This window comes from Electrophorus electricus, chromosome 4, assembly GCF_041902795.1.
Source record: "Electrophorus electricus isolate QZ-2024a chromosome 4, ASM4190279v1, whole genome shotgun sequence".
In the NCBI taxonomy this organism is placed as follows: Eukaryota; Metazoa; Chordata; class Actinopteri; order Gymnotiformes; family Gymnotidae; genus Electrophorus; species Electrophorus electricus.
Window position 1 is genome coordinate 5,377,996 of NC_137500.1, and position 25,337 is coordinate 5,403,332.

General features: G+C 39.6%; 2 protein-coding genes across 3 annotated transcripts; one reads left to right on the plus strand and one right to left on the minus strand.

Moving 5' to 3' along the window:
* Positions 1–3,047: 3,047 nt before the first annotated feature.
* Positions 3,048–6,455, plus strand: svip (small VCP interacting protein). Of its 2 annotated transcripts, none has more exons than XM_081711945.1 (4): positions 3,048–3,628; positions 4,045–4,095; positions 5,104–5,217; positions 5,428–6,455. In XM_081711945.1, the coding sequence occupies exons 1-4, from the start codon at positions 3,566–3,568 to the stop codon at positions 5,626–5,628; spliced, it is 429 nt and encodes a 142-aa protein (XP_081568071.1). In that variant the 5' UTR covers positions 3,048–3,565; the 3' UTR covers positions 5,629–6,455. The 2 variants fall into 2 exon arrangements, with proteins under 2 accessions (XP_081568071.1, XP_035392096.1); XM_035536203.2 differs by having other exon boundaries at positions 5,303–5,570.
* A 326-nt stretch (positions 6,456–6,781) lies between these two features.
* On the minus strand, positions 6,782–25,337 carry gas2a (growth arrest-specific 2a). The gene is made up of 8 exons (XM_027003183.3): positions 24,983–25,337; positions 20,839–20,989; positions 18,725–18,849; positions 13,975–14,116; positions 12,159–12,222; positions 11,880–12,051; positions 11,596–11,703; positions 6,782–7,986 (listed from the first exon to the last, which is right to left on the minus strand). The coding sequence occupies exons 1-8, from the start codon at positions 25,049–25,051 to the stop codon at positions 7,777–7,779; spliced, it is 1,041 nt and encodes a 346-aa protein (XP_026858984.2). The 5' UTR covers positions 25,052–25,337; the 3' UTR covers positions 6,782–7,776.

A 25,337-nucleotide genomic window follows, 5' to 3' on the forward strand; every position in this document is an offset into this window, starting at 1 on the left:
AGTAGTTAAAGTGCTGAAAATTGCAACAAAAACAGCCCATTAATGGGCAATATTAGACATTCATAAGTCTAATAAATGTCAGCCAGCCTACAAATCCTCTGAAAATGACCTCACCTTTATTGTGATCGCAACACTAAAGAGCCAGGCTTTCAAGACACACACAGGAGGTGACACACAGATGGAGGAGGTGTGTGTGCTCCATATGAGGACCTCCAGATTATGTTGGCCCCTGTGTGATGGACCCCAGAGATGACTGAAACACTGGCGTGTGGGGCACTCTAGGATAGGATAAGTACATTTGATGGAGATGGACAAACAGACGATGAGTACATCACCCTCAGCAGGCGGGGGGCTTAAGGTACATCACATTCACAAACATTACCTTAAACCTTATTCCTCTCTGCTTTTATGCCTTCCTCAAACTGTTAATTGTCTTACTTTAGTGGCAGGTCGGCTAAAAAAAGATGAAGAGAAGACCGCTAGGTTATGTCATCATTATGGGCCAGGCTGTGTGAGCAACAGTCAAAATGAGAGGTGTGATGCCCCCTTTTTTCCTTTTCTTTTAAAGTACAAGCTTGACAGGGGAATGTTTGTTACAACCAAACTTTCAGCCAAGCTTCCTGCAAGATGCATCCCTTTAGGGTGTGCGAGAGACACCTATGTGCATGAAGTACATTGGCATACTTCCTGTAGGGGAGTGCTGTCACTATGGTTAAGTATGAGCTCTGACTGACAAAAGCCTAATTGGAACATTGCCACAAACACCAGTACAGTATCATTTCTATCTCTCTTAGTGGAGAACCTGGAGTGTTGCTAATTGCAGGAAATGTCTGAGATAACTTGCAATTGTTTCTCTAAAATAACTGTAATGTAGAATAAGAAATTATGAAACTGCATTTTTCAGTTATGTATCTCGTCTAGCCAACACCTTGAAATGCCATCCACTAAAGTCAAGAGAGTCAGCTCAGCATGTAACGTCAATTTGTGGCAAAGTCGCGCCCTCTGACTCGACTAATGTTCACTGATTTGCTGAACGGATTTATCTGGATTTTATATATGTTGGAATATGGACCTGGAATGTGCAAAACATGGAATTGCAGTCAGTATGGGAGAATGATTGGTATGATTGATACACATGGGACAAATGAGTGTATACTTAAAATGAGGGATCCTGTAATGTCCAAATATCTTCAAGTGTGAAGTCACTCATATATTGTTGGAGAATCTTCTTGGTGTGCTTGATCCTTTGTCTTGCAGATTGATCTGTCATGTTAGAGTCTACACCTATTTATTAGTGTTGAATATAAAAAGTATGTAAAAGAATGTTGGGTTATCTGTGTATGGAAATGTTTGCAATGCAAACATTTTTGTTGTTAGCTGAGGAAATAATAATAATAAATAATAAAAATAATAATATTTTTGTGGCTCAGTTAAATATTTTTGCAGTTTTAAATTTATACATTTACATCATTCTGAGACATCCCTGTCGAGAGCAACTTACAGAAGTACTTTGTAATCTCTATCAAAATCCACATGCTATCATAAAAAGATTAGTATCATGAATACTATCAGGCCAAAGTCCTTGCTAAAGTGTGAAAGAAGACAGTAAAGTGAGTCTTCAATCTTCGCTTGAAGGCAGCCAGTGTCTCAGCTGTATGGATAACCTACACCACCTGGGTTCCAGGACAGAGAAGAGTCTTGATGTATGTCGTCTTTGTGCATCAATGGATAGTGAAGGATAGTGGTTCAAGTTGAGCCATACTAGAGGCTCAGGGGGAGCATGGTGCAGTACCTTTAGATATGTAGAAGCTGCTCCAGTTTTCACTTTGGAGGCAAGTGTCAGGGTTTTAAATCTGATGTAAGCTGCTACTTTGAAAGGTTGAAAACAAGTCTTGCCGCTTACATTGCGGATGAGTCTAATGGCACAAAGGGGAAAACTTGGCATGTGTGAGTTGCGGTAGTCCTATCTCAAGATGATAACAGATTAAAGAAGTACCTGAGTGGCACACTTGTTGCAAAGGCACAAACCTGGGTGCATAAGGAGAGTTCCTAGGACTATAGTGGCTTCAATAAATTCAAAATGGAATAATTCAAAATGGAATAATGGAATAATGGAGTTGGCCATTTTGCCAAATTGGGCATTGGTGCAAGAAGGACTTTGGTCAAGGAGATAAGAAAGAAGCCAATGGTCACTTTAAAAGAACCTCAAAAGTCCTGTGCAGAGATGTAAAAAAAAATTTTGGATGGACAAACACTTCTGCAGCACTCCATAATTCTGGTGTTTATGGTAGTGTCAAGCTCTTGAGTAAAAGGTCTATGACCGCCCATTTGGAGATTACTAAATGGCATGTAAATGACTCTGGCAATGCAGAAAAAATGATCTGATTCAATGAGACAACAATGAACTCCTTTGGCAGAATTCCAAGCATTATATCTGGCAAAAACATCACCTGGCTAATACCATCTCTATGGTGAAACATGGTGGTACCATGGACAGGGAGACTGGTAACATTTAAGGGACGAATGAAAGCAGCCAAATACAGCAATGTCATCGAAGAAAACCTCCAGAGCACTCACAAACTCAGACTGAGGTGACAGTCCACCTTTCAACACAACAATGACTTGAACCTTACAGGCAAAACAGGACTGAAATAGCTCTGAGGCAGGGGTCTCTGTATGATCTTGAGTGGCTTGGATAAAACCCAGCCTTAAAACCCATCAAACATCCATGGAGAGACAGGAAAATGACACTTCACAGATACTCACTATCCAATCTGATGGATCTTGAGACTCTGTCATGAAGAATGTGATAAACTATTCAAATCGAGGTGTGCAAAGCTGTATGCAAGAAAACTTGCATCTGTAATTGCTGCCAACGTGGCTTCTACAAAATTGGCTAATTAGATAGATCTATTTGTTGTGGTCGAAAGTGATGCAGCATTTTATGTTGATTTAGTTTGGTTTTAAGTTTTATTAACCACTCTTCCATACCACAAAGTGGCGCCGCTGCGCTGCAGCTTCTTTTCCAATACTGAGACCATCTTCACAACGACATAGCTAACAGCCTGGCAGGTGACGACGCTTTTGCCTGCTTGTAACAGGTTGTCCAAGTAGGATTTTAATAATATCAGCTAATACATATTTACTGTAGTCTAATATTATTAAATACCCTGTTTGAAATTTAAAAAAAATGTTTTTGATTCAATTGATAATTTTCGGTTATTAGAGGTTGCTTCTTAGTAAGTTAACTAGCTAGCTAATTGTATAATATAAGGCAGTTGGATAGCTTGTTTACATTGCTGGATAATCCAAGCGTCACATGGTAGCATATCTATCTAGCAAATTCGTTGCTTTGTAGATCAAGTCGAACACGCCAAAGAATGCATTTACAGTAAATTAGCCAAGTCCATTGCCAGAACTGGTATCTGTCTGCGTTTTAGGTAAAATATCAGCTAACGGCTAGCTGAGTCGCTGTAAAAACTTATTTCTCTCCTGTCTGTCGTGGGACACTGCTAACGCCAGCTAGATAGCGGTTACATAGCTAGTTATTGCAGGAATATCAAGTATGGGGATGTGCTTACCCTGCCTGGGTGGAGCAGCAGACGACGTTGTAGCAACGCCAGACCCTGTAAGTACTTAAATCTTGACAGTTGTTCATGATTTCATGTGCGGTTTCCTAGGCATATAAATTAGCTAGTTAGCTAACTAGTTGTATTTATTCCACGTATGAATGTTTAACAAACTAGTCCTTTACGCCACCAAGACTCCTGTTTTTTGTTGTTGTTGTTGTTTTTTTGTTTACATATGTGATTGCACAGCAGTTAATAATAAATATTTTATCTAGCTTTTTACAATGTTTGTTTAATGTTACTGTAACTCGTTTTGCTGTCTACTGAATTGAATTACGCTTTAGACTGACTCCACCTTTACCATGTCACTCAATTTTGAACGAGTCTACCATCAGCCTTACCAAGCTGGGCACTTGTAAAGTCTTGTTAAAATTTTGATTTGTCATCATCTCATTGAATTCATTTTTATTTACAGGAAACAAAAAGGCGACAGTTGGCAGAAGCTGCAGAGAAGAGACAGAAAGAGGTAACTGTTCTATTCAGCATTAACTACTATAGCTGGTGGTCTATCACCATCTGAGTTTTTTGGCTATTTCAATTTGTAGAGTAAACTGCTTGTCCTAAAAAACATAGTCCTTCTCTCTAGTCCCTACTGAACCCAAAAGTGTCTAAACATGATGCAGTTCTGTGCTCACCGAATAACATGGATGTGTTCTCAGGAATCAATATAAGATGACACATAAATATGTGCGTATTTCTCCCATTTGGTGACTTTTAAATTAAAAGAAAAAGAAAATCAATTACATTTCTTATTAGACATCTTGAGATTAATTGTATTTGCCCCTCATATACATTGTGGACCCCTTAGAGATATTCATCAGCACTTGCTGCTCATCGAGTTGCTAAGAAAGCACGGTAAGTGGGACACCATTTTTTCGTCTTTTTCCTGCGTTCAGCAGGAAACTTCATATCACAGTGACGTTTCTACGTGACTGAAATTCTTGCTACTTCTGTGATGTCATAATTGCAAGTGGTGATTATTTATTCCCTTTCTTGCAAAGATTAGTTATAGTGGCCACAGCGTACAAGCCAGATTTTTATTTGTGCTGTTATAATAAACCCTATGCATTTGTGATTTCAAGAAATGGTTGTGTTTCCCAAAATGTCACATACTAATATAATGTCAAAGTGAAGAAAAATGACCAGTTGACAGAGCAATTGTGTTTAACACCACTGTTTTTGTTGTTGTTTATTTATTTTCTTTTCTGATTTGTGGCTTACACACAAAACACATTTTTAGCTTTATCGGTCATAAAGCTCCACATTCTCAGCATGTTTCTGTTGAGCACAGTACACTCAGCTGCTAAACGTCACGCACTGGCTTGCAGGATTTGTCACGTTAATTGTTTTATTTGAAAGTCTTCTTGTAATGGAATATTATATTCAGCACAAGCCATAATCCTTAAAAGTGTTTTATCCAAAATGCTCAAGTAAAAGTAACATTTTGAACTTCAATATGTTTGCCGTCTTGTAGATCACATACAGAGGCATCAAAAATCCAGAAGCAGTGGAAAGGAAAAAGAAGAAACAGGAGGAGATGGACAAACAGACGATGAGTACATCACCCTCAGCAGGCGGGGGGCTTAAGGTACATCACATTCACAAACATTACCTTAAACCTTATTCCTCTCTGCTTTTATGCCTTCCTCAAACTGTTAATTGTCTTACTTTAGTGGCAGGTCGGCTAAAAAAAGATGAAGAGAAGACCGCTAGGTTATGTCATCATTATGGGCCAGGCTGTGTGAGCAGCAGTCAAAATGAGAGGTGTGATGCCCCCTTTTTTCCTTTTCTTTTAAAGTACAAGCTTGACAGGGGAATGTTTGTTACAACCAAACTTTCAGCCAAGCTTCCTGCAAGATGCATCCCTTTAGGCCTCCAGATTGGCTCTTTGCAGGATATACCTTTACCATGCCAAGATGTGCTAGCCAATGGAATATCTGAGATAGCAAAAGGCAGTAATGTGTGGCTTTTAATATACTCATTTATGTATTGCTACTGAGAGATGTGGTATATGCAGGCATTAAAATATTACACAGCTCTGAAGCTCACAACTGATGCACCAGGGTGCTTTATTTATATTGTGTTCTTAATATAGTTTGTTTGTTTGTTTTTTTTAAGTTAAGCAATGGTTCTAGCTCAATATAATGGTATCGCAATTGTATGATAGTACATTTGCATCACAAAAAAAAAACACATTTCCTAATGACTGCATGAAAACACATTTCAGATATTTTAGGTTATATTCTGCCAAGTTTTGGTTAAAGTATTATAGTACAATGTAAAATATTTGATCTGGACAGAATGTTGAAGTGGGTGACTAATTTCAGATATTACTAAAATGAAGCTGGATGTGTTGATGGGAGGAAAAAACTGATGAATTTTTCTTCTTCACAGTTACTATAACAGATCCTAAATGTACATGAGTTTTATTTGTTCACTTTAAAGGTTTTCTTGATTTTCCTTTATTTCCTTGAATTTCAGACAGGGACCAGAGGTTGACCTCGGTGTGGAGTTAGACAGCCTTCTAGCTTTACTAGTTGAGCTATAGTGCTTTTGAGCTATAGTATAATGGCCTTACTATGTACTTGTAATCAAGGCCATAGCTGAGATGAGATAGGAGGGTCAAACTGGACCACTGTTCTTCACAGGAAATATTCTCTTTAAATGTATTTTCAGCAAACTAGGACAGCTGTTCTTGGGTTTTTACTTCAAATGCCACAATCCTGTTGGCTTATACAGTTACTCAGTGCTTAGACATATGAGACTCACTGAAGGAAATGTGGATGCTCTGTTGGTTCAATGGGCTGAATAAATATACTAATCCTATTCCTTTTCTGATTTTCTGTGTGATGTTGGTGTAAAAACAGAGACATGCATAAGTTTGTTTATGTTTATATATATATATATATATATATATATATATATATATATATATATATATATATATATATAATTATTAAACACACACACACACACAGTATATAGTGACTACTATGAAAAGAAAAATTTTGCTTTATATATTTCAGCCAAAGGAGGTCACTATAGGACAGCTTTGCAATAAGAGCTACTTCTCTGGCTTATTTACAATCCTTCTCAACCCTAGATGGACATCTATATCTGTCTTGCGAAATGTTAGAATGTAAGCATGTTGATCAGATTGTACACAGAGAAACATATTCTCTTTTTATTAATCTCTGCTTTTGTTTTACAATGGTTAAAAAAGATTAAGTTAACGTACTTTACCCCAGATCGGGTACACACATGATGCATTACAAGAACAGGTCACTTAATACATTTGATTGTTCTTACAATTTTACATAATCATTCTGTTCTTATTAGACAGAAGAAAAATCCCTAAAACAGTAGGCCTATAGTCTATACAGGAAAATCAGCTGTTGCAATGTAAGCAAGGGAAATATTACTAATATTGATATGAAATATCTGACACTGTCATATATATAATCATATATAATAAAATATAAGAAGAGAAATGCATAGTTCATTATGTAAGCGCTTATGCAAATGTATATACATCCATCAAGGGAGATAAAACTTGAATTTACTTAGCAGTTTTACTCAGCTGATCAAAGAATTCGGACAAGTGTGTTTGCGATTTATGTTACACAGAAATCTCAAGCTAAACAAAGTAAAAGTATGCTGAGAAATAAACACAAAAGACACAATAGTTTGTACTTAATACATCAATTGCAATCCCAGACTAGAAATAATCAACAAATCATTGCATAGCATTCTGAGGTGTAAAACAGTTGAGTCCTTTATCGCTTAAAACAAACATCTGTCATTGACAACCTTTGATCTTTTAGTCAATGTGTCAAGTTAGCTAAATCAGTCAAATAGTTATTAAAAATATGTATTGATGCATTTTGCAAACAAATGTTATACTGTAAAATAATCTTCCAGGTTGCCATTGCTTAGTCCAGAGGACATTTTACTGTCTGTTATGGTATAAAATATGAATGAGAGAAAACAAGTTCACATCTGATATTGATGCACATTACATTCTTAGGAAAGGTAAGGCTACTCTCTTTGGTACAAACACTTAAAAAAAAAAAAAAGCTGTAGTGATGTGAAAATACATTAGAGGGCCATCATATGGTCTTTGTTCCTTGTTTGCCACTGGCCTTTGTTACTTCTTACTTTTGTAATGAGCAGCTACCACCAAGTAGCTGTCAGGTGTGAGGTCTTTAATGCTGGGGGACTTGCTGGAGATGGGTGAGATCTTGCCCTCGACCCGAGAGATCTGGAGCATTCGGCAGGGGTCATGCTTCAGCAAGTAACTCTCAAAGGTCTCCCAGCCCCCACCCACTCGCACCATCACATGTTTATTATGCAGCATCTATACATGGAGGGAGCAGAAAGGGCATGCTTATGAGTCTGTTGGTGTTATGTGCCTATCCATCATTTTTGCGAAAATATATTTCTTGCATGTACTAATGCACCGAAGCAGATGACTAGCAAAACAAGAATCCTATTTAACCATTGTAAGAGTGGTATCCTAGAATATCTGAAAACCTCCATCTGTAAGCTTTCATCTCTGAAGCATCATGACTGAGACCAGAAATACACATTTAAACACCCCCGCCCCATGCAGAGACACCCAGTCACTGAATTCACTTTTTATCTTTCAACACCTCCACTGGCTTCTTCACACCCCTATATTGGCTTACTGTCACCTGCTGCTCCCCCTAAGGCACATTCCCAAGGCTGGGTGCCATGGCAATCTCACCCCAAAACCAATAAAGCAGAGGGGAAGAAGAGAAAGACACATCTTGCAAACTGGTTGTTCAGACGCACACAGGCTTGTTTGCATGTCACAGCACCTTTCTTTTTTGACATCTGCCATTTTTTCTTACTATCAAAATGGACATGATTTGAAAAGCAAGTAGATATACACTTAGTCCTTAAATACTGTAAATACAATTATTGTTGTTTATGATTATTGTTTTGTTTCTTTAGCTTGTGACCCAGTAAGCATGAGCAGAACCTCTGAACAACCAACAACCAAAGGTTCCAGTGTTATGTAAAAAACATCAACTGCTTTATTTCTTTTTCACTCACTTTCTGTTCAACACCCTTACAAGAGTATATAAACAGTGCAAATAGCCATTGATCCGCTGATTAAACTTTCATAAAGGGTAAAAAAGACAAGCTATCATTCTTACCCTCCAGTAGTGCCACCCCTCTCAAATAAAGAGCTGACCCAGTAAATCATTGCCAAGATGCTCTCAGTACTTTTCAGAAATGAAACCCGGAGGGGATATAGAAAAAATAAACAGTAAACAATAGGGGCAAGCTGAAGGAACACAGACCCTAATTTTGTACTCTGTAATGTTTTTCTGCTGCCCTGGGGTGGTATAATAACATGAAACATTCATAAGGTGCCTAACAGGATGAGGGAGAGAGGCAACAGAGAGGGCCCCAGTAAGAGCCCAAGCCTCTGCATTCACAGCATCAGAGGCTAGCACAGGCTATAGGAGGAGAGCTTTCGATCCCATTTTACAGAAAACAGACTCCCTTGATTTACACACACACACACACACACACACACACACACACACACACACACACACATATTGTGCAAGCTCATACATTGTTGCATTATATTGCAAATGTTATATACTGTAATCATGCATGGGTGTACCCACACACAAATGCATGCACACGTGCACCTTGAGAGAAGGTTATCGTCATCAGTGAAGGTCAGGTCTTTCAGTGTATCATTCTAACTCAGACCTTGAGCACACTACAGGCCATCACATCACAAATAATGCCAGTTTGTTTCGGGGCACCCAAGGTCAGGAGTGAGTCAGCATGTCTGATAAAAATGAAAAGCACTCCTTTTCCTGTTAAATTAAAAAGATGCACATTTATTGCTTTTAGTTTTTAGAGTCTCTTGTATTCATCTGTCATCTGTTGTCTTAGCATAAGAAATGATCACTGGTTCACAAAGAGAAGAATTTTAATTGCTCTCTGCAGCAGATGAACAGGAGCCATGGATAGACTGCCATCCTCCATGGCCTTTCTCAGAGACATAAAGACTGTCCTTCAACAGGAGGCATTTGAAGAATTTGGATTTCAGTCGCTATTTGAATTATTTGAATGGAAGATGTAGACTGTGTTGCTGTAATGTGTTCTGTTAAAAAAAACTCTGAATTACTTGTCCTTGGTTGCTGGGCAACACAAAGAATGACTGAAAGACAAAAATATAATGGCGATGAAAATGGTGACAATATTTTAGTTATGAAGTAATGTATCTGGTTAATTTTAATAATACAGAGGTGAACACTGGCAGATCAATAACCTTCCTGTAACCACTGCGGGATGAAGGTGCTTGTGCAGTTACTATTAGGCATCGTAAGAGGGTAATTTATTAATGTAAAAGCCAGCAGCCGCTTACACTCTACTTAGGGTTGTCTCTATGTGCCAGGTTCAGTTTAAAGCATAGTGCAGTGTAGCCCTCCAACAGTGTATTCCCTGTCACTGGTGTCACTGGTGAACTGGTGAGTTAACCTGATGCATTACCATGGTTACACACATGAATTAAAGCAAAGCAATAACAAATCTGCCTGAGGGAGCAGGGTCATATTAATTGTGTGGTTAGTATGCACACACTAATCTATAGATCTTAGTGGAGCTGATGGAGGTAAGTGGTGTTTCGTCTGGCTGAATTACAGTCTAATGTGATTTAGTGCCATAAGTGCTAGGAATGCTATGTCAAGTGTCTAAAACTGTCATCCTGCAGAAATGTTAGAGGTAGCCTATTAAATATACATGTACAATAAGTGTTTCTTTAGAAGACCTATATTTAATCATCTATATTTTAAATCATCCTCTCTGTATCAAATACAGTGTGAATAAGTCCCGCAGTGCACTCCAGCGCAGTAATTACTGCCAGACTCTTCACTGTTCCAGCTCTACTTTATTAGTGATTTACAGAGCCAGTTTGCCTGCTTGGAAGCCTTGCCAACATTCTCGCATCTTCACCTATGTAGTTACCATGCAGGGTGTTGTTTTTAGGAATGAGGAGAATAATGGTACGCATGCACACAGGATATTCTGTACTAAACCAGCTTCACTTTCTAGGGTGTAAGAGCTGGTTGTGTGTTGCCAGGTAACAGAGTTCCCATGGGCACAAGGCCTACCTCACTAATCACAATTTGTTGGGTGGCAGTCTATTTTCTCTTGTAGGAAGTCTCATATAATTTACCTTTGGGGCTCACATTGGGGTTTATTAGCCATGTTGAATTTTTTATGCAAAATGAATTTATTAATAGTGGTTCTAATTATGAAAAATATATTTCTGAGATCCATATCTAATTAAGGTTGTCAGTATAATCTCAAATATGAATCAAAATATCTAAAATGTGCCATTTGAACCAGAATGTTCTAGCTTGAACCAAATCTAAGTACAAATGCATATTTTGTACAGTAATAAACTGAATATATACTCAGTTATATGCCTCTGCAAACCTTGTTCATATTCAGTGTTCCTTTTTTTACCTCTATGGTACCTATATTTTAAAATGGCTCTATTCTATCCAGTTTTATTTAATTTTATTCTAGTTGATTTCCTATAATTTATTTTCTTTGTATAGCTGTTTGTTATATCATATGAGCACTCACCAAGACAAATCATCTGTAACATACCTTGCAAATCAAACTGATTATAATTTTACTTATAATACCACTTATTTATTCTGATTTGTTTTCAAACAATTCAAAAAGCAAAATTCACATGCTTAAAGATTTCAGCAGTGCTATATAGCTATGAGCTGTGTTGTTGAATTCATATTAAGGTGAAAATAAAACTGCATCTGGATTTTTTGTGTGCGTGTGTGAGAGAGAGAGACAGAGTGATAAGGAAAGAGAGAAAAGGTCAAACACACAAACTGAGAGAGACAGACAGATAATAAATGTAAGTCTCTGTACAGAGCATCATACCCACCCGAATGAAGAGGATCTTCTCTCCAACACGATAGCGGCCCTGGGACTGACGCTCCACACAAAACCTATTAGGGCACTTACAGGGAGGATCCTCAGAAATGTGCTTTACCTGAACAAAACACACCATGCATATGTCAATTTCTTGTTGCATTTCTAAACCACATTCATACTGATATTTTACAGCAAACAGTCACATTTATACCATTCAGTGGAAGTAATTATGCTAGAAATGCTGAGCATAACTCATTTCTGGACATTTCCAGTAGCAGTAGACCTTATACTTACAGCATCATCCAACAGCTTGCCAGTGCTTTTCCTGGATGGGGAGCATCTGTTGGGGGAAGTGAGCTGGCTAGTGGAGGTGGGGTAGACTGTGGAAGGAAGTGGCTCCGGGGCTTTCTCTTCCTGCTCAATCTCTTTCTCCAGCTTAATCAACCCAGGGGGCTCGACCTTATACCTGACAAACCAATCTATCCATCTCAGTGGCTCTCAGATGACCATGGGTGAATGGAGAATTGCAGGGATCATGTAATGTAGTTAGGAGCATGCGTATATTTCACCTACCTGGATGCTATTCTCCCCAGCTCCAAGAGACAGAGGCAGACCTCACGGGGCTGTTTGTGCAAGACTGGGGAGCATACAGTACAAAGACCAAGAAGTTCTCTTAGTGTTGAACATGTAGTCATCAAGGTCCAAATCATGATATCAGAGTAAAGTGGTGCAAATCTGACAGAGAGTGGATCATGAAAATTTCCAATAGACAGTGAGTATGAACACAGTGGGTGTGATGGAGGACATGAAGCTTAGTGATTTAAAAGCACACAGTGGGTCAGACCTTTAATGAACCATGCCAAATATGTCAAATGAAAGCAATTACTCAATAATGGCAAGCTTATTGTCCAGTCATTGGTTGCATCACTCTTTTCGCATAAGCATAAGTAATTCTACATATGCCGATGGTTATAGTAATTCAGTCCTGATCTGTTGTAATAACTGCCAGGAAGTGACATGAAAATGTGTTAAAAACACAGCTGTGTACAAAAACACCTGCTCTAGAACCCCCATCTGTATATGGTTGGGTAATTCATCTCCCATGATTCATGATTCAGACCCATGACTGAATAGTCAGGTGACAAGGCATAACATGCAATAAACAGATCAAAAGCTTCAATTCAACTCCAAACCTCAATGTGTCCCACCTGAATTTAACATCATCTCCATGCATGATTTCAGCTACTTCAGTGGAAAATAAAATAGGAGAAAAGAAGGAGAAAAGAATAAGAGATTAATCTTTCTAAAGACTCTTCTTGATAGGACAGTAAGTCCTTTTAGATGTAGTCATATCTGTGTACAGTCTGTAATGATGAGCCAGTTGGCTGGAGTTAAGATTTCAGTGAATCTGTTCTTGAACAAGATCAAGTCAGAACACCCACGTTATAGGAGATAAAGTTCATTTCAGTCTCGCTGGCGCTTCCATTGAACTGGGGATTCAAGTAGATTCAGTCTGACCATTTAAATCTGACAACAGAATGATGAAAGCAGCCAAGTGTTCACATCTCATAAAACACAAAGCTTATATAATATAAATGGATACACACACACACACACACACACACACACACACACACACACTCTTACACAAAGCATTCACTGTGTAACTGTACCGGAGAAGGGAGAAAAAATTCTCCGCATTCAGGGGAATCAGTTCCACTTGCCTGCCCTACTTTCTACCTCATCTCTCTCGCTCTCTTGCTCTCTCTTTTCTTGCTCACTTCTTTATTTTCCCTCTCCCTCTCTCTCTCTCTCTCTCTCTCTCTCTCTCTCTCTCTCTCTCTCTCTCTCTATAGTGCACTCCATCTGTCTTGGTTGTATGTGGGAACTAGTGTCTTCTAAGCCAGCTGAGTATTTACAACAGTTTAGAGAGAAACAAAAAGAGAGAGACAAAAATCAAAAGAGTGAGACAGGCCCACTGAGTGCAGAGTAACATAATTAGGTCCATTCACAGTCCCAGCCAGAAAGGAAAGTGGAGGAGAGGATATGTTTTCCTCTCTCTGTATCTTGTATCCATTGCCAGGGTACTGTCTGGTGTCTGTGGAGCCCCAGGGTGGGGAGGATGAGAAACACAAGGAGTTCCTCTGTGCCATGACCAAGCACAAAGCAAGTCTATAAAGCTCTGCTGTGAGTGAGTCATCTCCCTCCTCCCTGATAATATCCTATCCTCCAGTTTTTATCAGTACATTTGCAGCCTACAGTGAGCAACCCACAGTGTGTGTCCTTTTGTCTGTTAGTTTCAACAGGGTATGAATGACATCAAGCATATTTGGTAACTGGTTACCAAAGCAAGAATAACTTAAGGCATTGACATCAGTTAGTTACTTACCTAAACCCTCAGACTCAAACAGGCAGGTTTCTCCAACACCCACCTCTCGACACCACGAGAGGAAGTTGGCTGTGTTGTCCCGGGCAAAAAAAGAGCCAGAAGGAGCACTTGCCCTACATGGAATCCTCCGATTAGGGATTGGCTGAAAGAAATAAACTTTAGTGTCAGTCATGCATTTGACCAATGTGAATGACTGTTGTGTTCACTTAAAACAAAAGGAAATTTAGTTAAACACCTGCTTGCAAACAGCATTGAATTCATAAAACATCAATAATACACTGCCTGGCCAAAAAAAAGGTCACCACCTGGATTTAACTAAGCAAATAGGTAAGAGCCTCCCATTGGATAATTACTGCATGGGTGATTATGTTTCAGCTGGCAACAAGTTATTTAACCCTAACTGAGGCAGTGAGTAGCTTATCATTTGTTAAACGACCATGTTGAAAGACACATCCTGTGGTCGTGGAAAAGATGTTAATCTGTTTCAGAAGGGACAAATTATTGGCATGCATCAAGCAGAGAAAGCATCTAAAGAGATTGCTGAAACTACTAAAATCGGGTTAAGAGCTGTCCATTGCATTATTAAAAAGTGGAAGGACAGTGAGGAAACATCATCTTTGAGGAAGGAATGTGGTTGGAAAAAAATCTTGAATGATCATGATCGGCAATCACTTAAACGTGTGGTGAAATCAAATCGTAGAAAAACAACAGCAGAACTCAAGGATATGTTTAATAGTGAAAGTAAGAGCATTTCCACATGCACAATATGAAGGGAACTCAAGGGATTGGGAATAAACAGTTTTAAGAAAACCACTTCTTAGTGAGGCTAATCAGCAAAAATGGCTTCAGTTTGCTAGGGAGCATAAAGATTGGACTCTGGAGCAATGGAAGGAGGTCATGTGGTCTGATGAGTCCAGATTTACCCTGTTCCAGAGTGATGGGCGCATCAGGATAAGAAGAAAGGCAGCTGAAGCGATGCACCTATTATGCCTAGTGCCTACCATACAAGCCTGTAGGGGCAGTGCTATGATCTGGGGTTGCTACAGTTGGTCAGGTCTAGGTTCAGCAACGTTATGTGCCCAAAGAATGAGGTCAGCTGACTCCCTGAATATACTGATCAACCAGGTTATTCCATCAATGGATTTTTTTCTTCCCTGATGGCACAGGCATATTCCAAGATGACAATGCCAGGATTCATCAGGCTCAAACTGTGAAAGAGTGGTTCAGGGAGCATGAGACATCATTTTCACACATGTATTGGCCACCGCAGAGTCCAGACCTGAAACCCATTGAGAATCTTTGGGATGTGCTGGAGAAGACTTTGCGCAGTGGTCCAAATCTCCCATCATCAATACAAGATCTTGGGGGAAAAATTCATGCAACTCTGGACAGAAATAAATGTTGACATTGCAGAAGCTTGTGGAAACGATGTCACAGCGAATGCGTGCCGTAATCAAAGCTAAAGGCGGTCCAACGAAATATTAGTATGTGACCTTTTTTTGGCCAGGCAGTGTGCCATATAAAACTTGTCTGTGCTTGCAGCCTTGTATATGTGTTTTATGAGGAAAGGACATTGTTCTAATTCACATGGATTACATAATTCAGGTTGAGATCTTTATTCACTGTTCCAGTTTAAACTGGCTTCAGCCAGGATTTGCAGATCGTTAGAAACACCAGAAATGCCCCTCCCCCATGTCTCTATTCTTCCTGTGCTCCCCCCCCCCACTCTACAGACATGATCTAAACAGACATCACTCTGTAAACCCACAGCTCTAGCCCCCTCCTCAGGTCTGATCAGGGTTCACTGTCTGATCCTTTCTCCATCATCCCTAACTCTGGTTACACAAGGAACATGACCACCTTTTTCTCAGCAAACAATATTGGATACGACAAGAAGAGATGATGCATCAGAAGGTTCAGAATTAGGCTTGCCAGATAATGTCACCTAACACACACACGCGCACACACACACAAACAAACATACTCATACACAATGAGATTTATGCAGCATATGCTTTTATACAGGATATGTGTGTCTGAGTCAGAGATAGGTATGGTGATGTCATGTTGGAAGAATGTAGTCTACAGTAGATCAGATTTTTCTCTGGCTTTTCTAGAACTCTTTCTCTGGGTCCTTCACACTTTACAGCAAGAGCATCAGCTTCCATAAGGGAGCTGAAATGTTCAGCATCTCTGTATTTTATATTGCGTATAAAAATAGATTCACACCATCATGATAAATGATGTAACAATATGTTTATTATATATCATCGGTATTTCATTTTTATTTTCCTCCCAATTGTTTGGTCTTTCCAGTAACGCTTTACACTTCATAATAAACAAATTAATAAAAACTGCCATTATAGAAGAGTAGGTTAATAATTGCTTGCAATTACGCAATTGTTTAATTGTTCTTTTATAAATGCTATTTGAATTATGAAGTCTTGATTTGAAAAGGATTATCACAGATTATCATATAAATGCTGCATTATGGTTTACTTCACTGATAATTCAAAATGAAGGCTTCCTTGTAAAGCCTAGTCATGGAGGAACAGAGGACAAATGCCTACCAAAAAATTGGCTTGTTGCTACACAGTATTATTAAATATTTATTTGTAAATACAAATATGCATTTATATAGAGATAATATAGTTAATATCAATCATTAACAAACTGTTATATAATGATTATGTTCCTATTCATTAGGGCCTGTTGTTATAGTGTTAGCCTTGGGCCTGCAGTTTCTTTAACTACTTGAGCAATTGAGGATTATGGACCTTGCTCAGGGGCCCAACAGTGGGAACTGGCAACCTTCTGATTATAAGTTAGGTATCTTAACCACTGAGCTACCAATAAAGAGTTTAGTTGGAGCAGAAAAGCAAAATATACAGATAGAAGAGAAGCTTCATTGTAACAGGCTGAGGATCAGACAAGTGCCTACTGAAGTTGTCATGAAGTCACATCATACACAGGAATAGTTGAAAATTGATGTCTTGTGACTTTGCACATACATACCATCTTTTCCAGTCTAAGACCAGTAGATGTTGAGATTAAATATTCAAAAACCTCCAAATAAGGCAATTTTGATCCATTCCCTTTTTCCTTTGTATCTTACCCCCACCCCACCCTACATAGTGATCATGATCAACGGACTTCAGGCTTCATGCTCTCTCTTCTTTATTTCTCGTTCACTCTCTCCTTAGGAATCATGATCTTAGATATTTCCTCACATAGGTGCTTCTCTCTCTTTTTCCGCTATCTGTCTCTGTTTTTCCTCTTTCTGCAGTGTTTGGCAGGTGCAGTGGGCACTAGTTCCCTGACACAATCACACAGTAACATAATTGACACCGCACATGTAATCATATTCTTAAACATATTATTCCTAGTCAATGCTAGAAATCACACTATAGTGTCTGAGTGTTGTCACACCCCCCACCCAAAAGAAAAAAGTAATATAATGTCAGCCCATGTATAATGTTTGAACTAACTGCACAAAAACTTGAAGGACCAAAAATATCATGTCTGGTAGTGAGGGCTGTCTAGAAAAGTAACAATTTAAAATTGATTATAAAGACTAGTCTTCTGTTTTCTATCATTGCATTCACTTAAACCTGTCTCTGAAATTTAATCCTGTTTTTCAGGGACTGCTTCATTTTGTTTCTTAGAAGCAGACGAACCCCTGTAGATCCATGGGGCAGGTCCCTCCATGCCATAATCCCAGGATTATTTTTCTAGAAAAGTGGGCTCTATAAAGTTGTAATCTTGACAATCTAATGAGCTACTCTATCTAATCGCATGAGAGGCACACCTCAGTTTGGTTATGTTGTTAAGAACTAGGGCACAGTGAAGTCTCAAATTCTAACATCCTTCAATGAGGATAAACTATGTGTAAAATAAAACATTGAAAAGATATACCAGGATAAACTTTCTAAAGGCAGGGACTATATGCTAAAGTACTTTGTCGTAATGATCTGCAAAGTGTAGATCCTCTGTTTAGTTATGCTTTAGGGGAACTATTAGCTGAACTTTAGGGAGTCATAACCAGCAGAAGGGTCCATTGCAGAGACTCTGAAGAAGACAGGCTTTAGCCAACAAAAGCAGAAATATTTTTCTTAATTTACCACTAAAAATCCTCCACCCTTAATACTTTTCCCATCTGGGACAAATATTTTTTTTAGAAAAAGTTAATGACTCCTCGCTATCGTTAGCCGGTTCTGATAAATCACACTCCGCGTTTTCTGAAGTTCACCAACCCACAATGCCAAGTTTTGGGGAGGAAATGGCAAATGGCCACAACATCAGACAAAAGTCTTTGTGTGAGAGAGCAGTGGCCAGCATTGTCCAAAATTATACAATGTGGACAGACCAGTCCTGTAAAGATAGCTCAAAAAACAAGCAAGACATGTCACCAGCTGATAGCTTTCATTTTTTACATTATATTTATTTCTGAAGAGTTCTCATTCATTTGTCAGAATGAAAAATACAGAAAATACATACTAAAGCTATTCAATAAGAAGCACATATGTTTTGTCAGGGTAACGCTCCAGGGACTCAACAGGCTGAAGAAAGGCACATGTGCTGAGATCTCTGTTCGGAGGACGAATGGAAGATCTCTGTGTGTGGAAGAGAAATGGGAGATCTCTGTGTTCGGAGGACGAATGAGAGAGCTCTGCGTGTGGAGGATTAATGGGAAATCTCTGTATGTGGAAGATGAATGGGATAAATGGAGGTAAGTGCTGGGAGGATGTACCTTGCCCTGTGGTGGCAGCTCCCCATTGCTCTGCCTAAATTTCTCTTGCAGTGACTCAGCCAGCTGGCACAATAGAAAGCCATTATCCAGTCTGTCCATGAAGGTCTCTGCCGTGATCTCCACACCTGAGAGAGAGAGAGAGAGAGAGAGAGAGAGAGAGAGAGAGAGAGAGAGAGAGAGAGAGAAAGAAAGAGAGAGAGAGAGAAGGTCAAACACACAGACTGAGAGAGAGAGAGACTTAGGAAGCAAGACATCTGATAACAAAACCCCAGAGACAGATATCCTCTCAAATGTTTTGTATCTAAAGTATTTAATGGTTCATTCTGTACCTCTGACCATTATGTACTTATCAAAGAGAGGTCTTGATTATCATGACCTGAAATATATTGATGGATTGCAATAGGTGTTAGTGAGAAGTTACGGTAAATCAGAAAGCCAGAGAATGATTGGAACCCACAAGCAACCAAGAACTAAAACACATTCTAGTGATAAGCAATGAGCAACAGTAAAGGTGACGTTCCTTGAGCGGGAAACAGCTGATTGCTTTTTGCATAGTAGCCCAGGTTATACACACACACACACACACACACACACACACACACACACACTATGGTGATCAACATGTGGCTGTAGCTTTTGAATGGCTTCCAGAGGACCATTCCTCCTTGGTTAGATCACCCTGAAATAGGAGGTGGTGGCAGGGGGTTGGGGTGTCTGTGGAAAGAGAATATTTTTTCATCTATTCTTTCTCTAAAAGAGGGGGCGCATTAGTGGTAGAGGGGGTTTAGATGTTTTAATGAGTTCCAAATGTGGTAAATGAGGCCAGAGAGGGGAGACACTGAGAGTTTGTGAAATTCCCTTCATTTTCCTCCCCCTCCTCTTCTCTCCTTTACTCCACTCATCCTTCTCCTTCTCCAGTGAAGCAAAATAACCCACACCATCCCACAGAGTGACTCCACCTAAACCAGTCTCAAACCACAAATTCTAATAAACACAAAATCAAGCTAAGAACTTCAGAAAACCAGATGAATCAAATTAAATAATTTATGACAAATCACACACATACTTTTGAACAACAACTTCACAGTTGACAGTGTCAGTGAACATGAGAGTTCAGACTGGCAGGAAAATGTGCCACACTTGCACGTCAGTTTCCAGCAAGCAGTGGGTGCCTCTCCAGCTGTGTTCACCCACCACGCATTTTACATGGATGTGAGGACAGATATGTATCGTTGCGTCACAGTAGAGGCAGCTGCAGAGCGATGATGAGTTCAAAGGTTCAAGAAGGCAATTGAAGTGCAGAAGCGCAAGGGCAGTGCAGAGGCACCCGCGCTGTCCACTGCAGCTGCCCCGCTCCTCCGGCTCCAGGCACACCAGAGGCACTGATCCTCTCTGAGCTGGCTCCGCACAGGCCGGCTTCTGCCAGACGTTCCATGGACGTCCCACACCTCACACACACATGCACACACAAAAAATACACAGCCATACTCGCGTGCACGCACACACACACACACGCACACGCACACCCGCGCCAGAACTGGGCCAGAACTGTGACACACCACCATTCTTCTTCTCATAATGTGTAAAATGCTCCTGGATCACTGCTGGTGTTGAGAGCTGAATAAATGCATTTGGAAATGTATGGAAACAGGAACAGATTTAATTACAAGAAGAAAGGAAATGCAAACACATTTAAAGACCAGTGATGATTTAGGGGTCTCTCTCTCTCTCTATCACACTCACACCCACACACACACACACACACGCACAAACGCACATTATATGCTTAAAGGACTATCACACATACCTCATATATAACCCAACCTAAGACAACCACATTATCATAAGATAGGTAAACAAACATTTCTTCCCTAAGCACACATTTTCCCTCAGACACATTGACGGCAGGAGTAGCACAGGAGACTATGATGTTCCACAGGGTAGTATCAGATGCCAGTTGTACAGTATTGGAAATTTGAATTCAGTGTATTGACCCATTCATCGTCCATGACATTCCACTCATCTTTCAAGCTTTCACAAGTTAGTACAAGTAAAGACGTAAATGTGAGAGAGGCAGGCTGCCAGCACATGCAGAGCCACTGGCCCTCACTTACCCAGCATGCTGGTGAGCCAGAGCGCCAGGTCTTCCTTCATAGGCAGCAGGCTGGCTTCATGTCTGCTGGCCAGCCACTGGCTGTATTGCTGCAGATCAGTGAGGCCCGGCCCAGCTGGCTGCTTAGGACTCAGAGAGCTACACATGCTGCCCTAGAGAGAGCAAGAGATGTAGAGGTGAGGGTAGAAACTCAGAAAAAAAAAAATCTTGATAAAGACACTATGTGAGATGTTTAAGCAAAGCTTCAGTTTGCAACCTGAATCTACCATAATTCATTACAGCATTACATAATCTGAGGCACAGTACATATAACCACACATTCAATTCTTTGTCACTTTCTCCTGATTTATGTGTTTATGAAAGATACTTGCCATGTAATTGTTCAAGGAAACAAAACTTCAAAACGTCAAGGAAAATATTATTAGTATCAGATGTGGGAAAAAATCCATCAAGCTTGGCCATTGAAGCAGAGCTTTGGAAGCACCATGAGGGTCATTCAAAGGCCAAGTGTAAGTATCACTGTGCTCTGCGTCTGCTCGCACTGTCCTAATCATTTCACTGTTGCAGGGCTAGCATTGCAGATCTCGCTCCTCTGAGGATCACCTCGGCCTTCTCAGTCCTGATGCTCTCATGACTCTCTCCTTTTCATATGCTCTTAGACAGTGGTGTGGACAGGCTCCAACTATGCCTACTTTAAAGAGACCACAGTGCCTGCCGAACTCAAAGAGCCCTCACACAGTAACACATTTGTGTGAAAAACTGGAACATAAATGTGTTTTCTCACATGCAGTTTCAAAGTTGTGCCTGTGAGATCTGAGTGAGTCTCTTTCTTTTTCTTTTTTTTCTATGTGCACTGACACTGATCACACAGTAGAAAGAGGACAGAGGCAAACTGAAGGTCACTGTTCACCTACTCCTGTGCAAAAAAATCACAGCAAGTGTTCTGCTAATGTCCACCTGGCTGAGGACTTGCCTTTCACTGGTGTGGTTTACAGTTAAGTCAATGACAATGGACATTCTTAGCAGCCCAGGGTGGCTTGTTGCACTATCACAACCTTCCGCTACACAGGAGCTCTTTCATAGTCATCCCAGACCGAGAGAAAGAGAGAGAGAGAGAGAGAGAGAGAGAGAGAGAGAGAGAGAGAGAGAGAGAGAGAGAGAGAGAGAGAGGAGGCAAGGAGTAAGCAATTGGTATTCCTCTTTGAAAAAGAAACTGTACTGTAAACTGTACTCTATAGGTTTACACACTGGTCATCTGACAGATACATTCTGTTCTGGCACACAGATGTGGGGCTCCTAAAAACAAGAAGGCACACAGGCTTTCTTGGCTCTGTCTGCTGCCAACCATTCAGTGCCACTATAACAATGTGATGACTGGACTGTCAGACTAAGTCCTTTTGCAGGTGGACTACATTACATCCAAGTGGAACAGTTCAGCTTTGAGCAGAGCTGTCATTATGCATACCTGTGACTATAAATGAACTTTGAATCATATTTACACTAATGATAATTCCTAGTTTGAACCTGACAGACATTTTTGAGGCACTGTATTTTGGGCAAGGGATTGCCCCTTTGTCTACTTTGTCTAGCAGTAAATCTGGTTTACAAATGTATTAATGTGTTGCTATCTGAAACAAAACATAGAGAAAGGATAGTGATTTTTTTCTCATAAATATAATGTTATACTTACTCTAATAATATCAGGTATGAAATAATATTGTAGATATCACCTAACCTGGTGTCATGCTCCTTGGCCCTGACTACATTTCCCAGAACACACATTCCATCCAGCACCACCAACTGTCTCAATTACATCTGTTCTGATGCCCTGATTATTGATTGTCATCACTTGTTTTTGATTATTAACTTACTTATTTAAACCTGTCTGTTAGCATGCTTTCTTTGTGAAGTATTGCAATGTCTATTCCATGCTTGCTGAATGTTTGCTCTGGCTGTCTTACTGGTTACCTTCTTGCTTTGTACTTTGTTTTTCATTTCTGCCTCAACCTCCTCTGGTTTGTTCGCTTTCTTGGACTGATCTTTGATTTTGGAAGTTTTGGACTGTTTACTCATATACGCCCCCATATTCTTATCCCATATGTTTTGTCTGCACTCTCTCTGGCTACTATGCATGTTCTTTGACCTCAGCTCTGGATTATCCTTTTGTAAATAAAACCTCCTCATTTGATTTTATCTGTGAGTGTCTGTTTCCGATCTGTAGCTTTACACCTTCCAGAAGCATTTTTCAATTATATACATGTACCTTCTGTATCCTTGTTTGCTCTAATGGATGATTTGAACAAACGGGTAACAAAACAAAATTTTACTAAACATAAACAAAACTGCCTTAAACAAACAGAAAAACATAAACCCATCATTAAACATAAAAATCTATCTGCTAATACAATTTTGATACAAATATATGCTATATATGGCCAGTCAATATACAATATTTCATCTATAAACCAAAATCTGTTTACAGAACACATATGCATACACATTCAGAGTGAAATGCCTCATCACAGACCAGTCACAACTTCAAATACAATGGTTAACATTGAATGAGGTCAGAGGTCAGTGTATGCATTAAGGTTGCCAGTAAACATCTAGAACACTCCTTAATGAATCTCTTCAGCATGCTTTCCTATTGCGCACACAATAAGTAATTTTATGCATAACAAGTGCTTCACCATTTTAACTGGACAAAGAAGTGATAAAGTGTGAGAATTTCACACACCTGTGCTGTGTACCTACAGTCTAACCTTTAACCTGTACGCACTGCCCTTGCTCTGCGTGCAAGAAGATTAAACTAGAACACCAAGATGTGGTTTTCTCCTTAGAATAGAGCTGCTTCAGTTACACCAATAAGAACAAATCATGCCCTATCCCCTGCTGTACTGACTCTCCCTCCCTTGAAGCCACAAAAGCCATCACAGCATATGTGAAGTATGTGTGATTGAATATTGTCTGTGTGTTGAGTTTAAGAAAAATTTCCCTGAGGGGACAATAAAGTATGTCTTATCATATAAAGGATATTTTTATTTGCATAAATATTGAAGACATATTCTTATACATTCAGAAAGGCTACACCATTCATTTGCCAGTCACTCACTCACTCTCTCTCTCTCTCTCTCTCTCTCTCTCTCTCTCTCTCTCTCACACACACACACACACACACACACTAAAACAGGAAAATGAACAAAAACAGGGGCATATTCTATTTTTGTTTTGTGGAATACAATAATTACATCATTATTTAATTTTAGAGATTTTGAAAAGATCAGAATTGTACATTTGACCACATTGTAAATTTTCTCACCTTTTTATTGGAATACTTACAGAGCTTCTTATTGACTGACTACCTGGTGTGATTTAGCAGACTGGATTTAATGACATTTACTAGGGCTTTTGCTTTTATTGTTACTGTTAAATGTGTAAGAACTCTTTAACTGCTCACTTACAAAGGAAAGTGCAAACATTCTGGTCTCAAAAGTGTTATGTTACAAAAAATCTGAATATTTTTCAAGAAAGCATTTCATCATTACAGAGTGCGTCCTTTCTACAGCTTTGATATTTCAAAGCAGCTGCTATACTCATATTCCATAACTTCATCTATTTCTGTCACTTTTACAGAGAAACCACAAGTGTGACATTGTAGAGGCCATTAAAATTCCCAAATGTGGGCTGCCTCCCTCTCACAAACTTCAACATAATTGTATTTGACCACTCAGTTTGTAGACATACTGAGAGGGGGGGAAGCCTTGTGACAGTGTGCTCTGCATGCTTCAGAAGAGAAGCGGAGATGGAGAGTGTGAAGCAACAGACATGGAGAGTGTGAATCACTGGCCAAGATAATTGATTATAGACTAAACAAAGCTTCAATGTTGATTAGGACAGTCCAGAAAATCTATAATGCCAGAAAGGGTGGTAAGAGAATCCTTTGCTCTTAGTGTCATGTTTTAATTAAGCTTCCCAGCCTATTAGTCTATACTTAAAGTAATGTGTAATTTAATAAGACACACTTAAAAATAGTAATATTAAACGCAGTTTTCTTTAAGAGCAAGGAGGTTATTTGACAGCATTTAAAGCCCTTTAAAAAAAAGACAACATTTCAGAGTTTTCTCACCTCTGCAACTTGGACTCACCTTATAAAATGTAACGCTTTGAGAAATCTCTGCCCTGCTCGGTGCGTCTCTATGGATCGCTATATTCATGCTTTTTACCTCCACTGTTTTTCCATGCTTCCCTCAATAACGGTGAGCCTCGGTGGTTAGGACTGGCATTGCAAAACTCCCACGATGTGTTCTGTGCTCAGGGAGCGCACTTTGGAATGGGTTTCCTATAGGACCGCTCTGATAGGATATCCTACTTCACAGACTCGTCTAACTGCTGTGGCAGAGCACTACCTTGCTCGCACGCCCCCGTGCTCTGGCTCCGTTTGGCAGCTCAGTAAATTTCAGCGCAGCTCCTTAAGTTCAAGTTACATGTTGAGTGGTCCAG

Excerpts from the sequence above, each read along its gene's own strand:
- gas2a (XM_027003183.3), bottom strand. The coding sequence starts at position 25,051 with ATGAATATAGCGATCCATAGAGACGCACCGAGCAGGGCAGAGATTTCT. Across the intron at positions 12,052-12,158 it reads CTGGGGAGAATAGCATCCAG|GTATAAGGTCGAGCCCCCTG; the intron begins GTAGGTGAAATA and ends TTGGTTTGTCAG. Across the intron at positions 11,704-11,879 it reads GCAAGCTGTTGGATGATGCT|GTAAAGCACATTTCTGAGGA; the intron begins GTAAGTATAAGG and ends TGTTTTGTTCAG.
- svip (XM_081711945.1), top strand. The coding sequence starts at position 3,566 with ATGGGGATGTGCTTACCCTGCCTGGGTGGAGCAGCAGACGACGTTGTA. Across the intron at positions 3,629-4,044 it reads TTGTAGCAACGCCAGACCCT|GAAACAAAAAGGCGACAGTT; the intron begins GTAAGTACTTAA and ends TTTTATTTACAG. Across the intron at positions 5,218-5,427 it reads CAGCAGGCGGGGGGCTTAAG|TACAAGCTTGACAGGGGAAT; the intron begins GTACATCACATT and ends TTTCTTTTAAAG.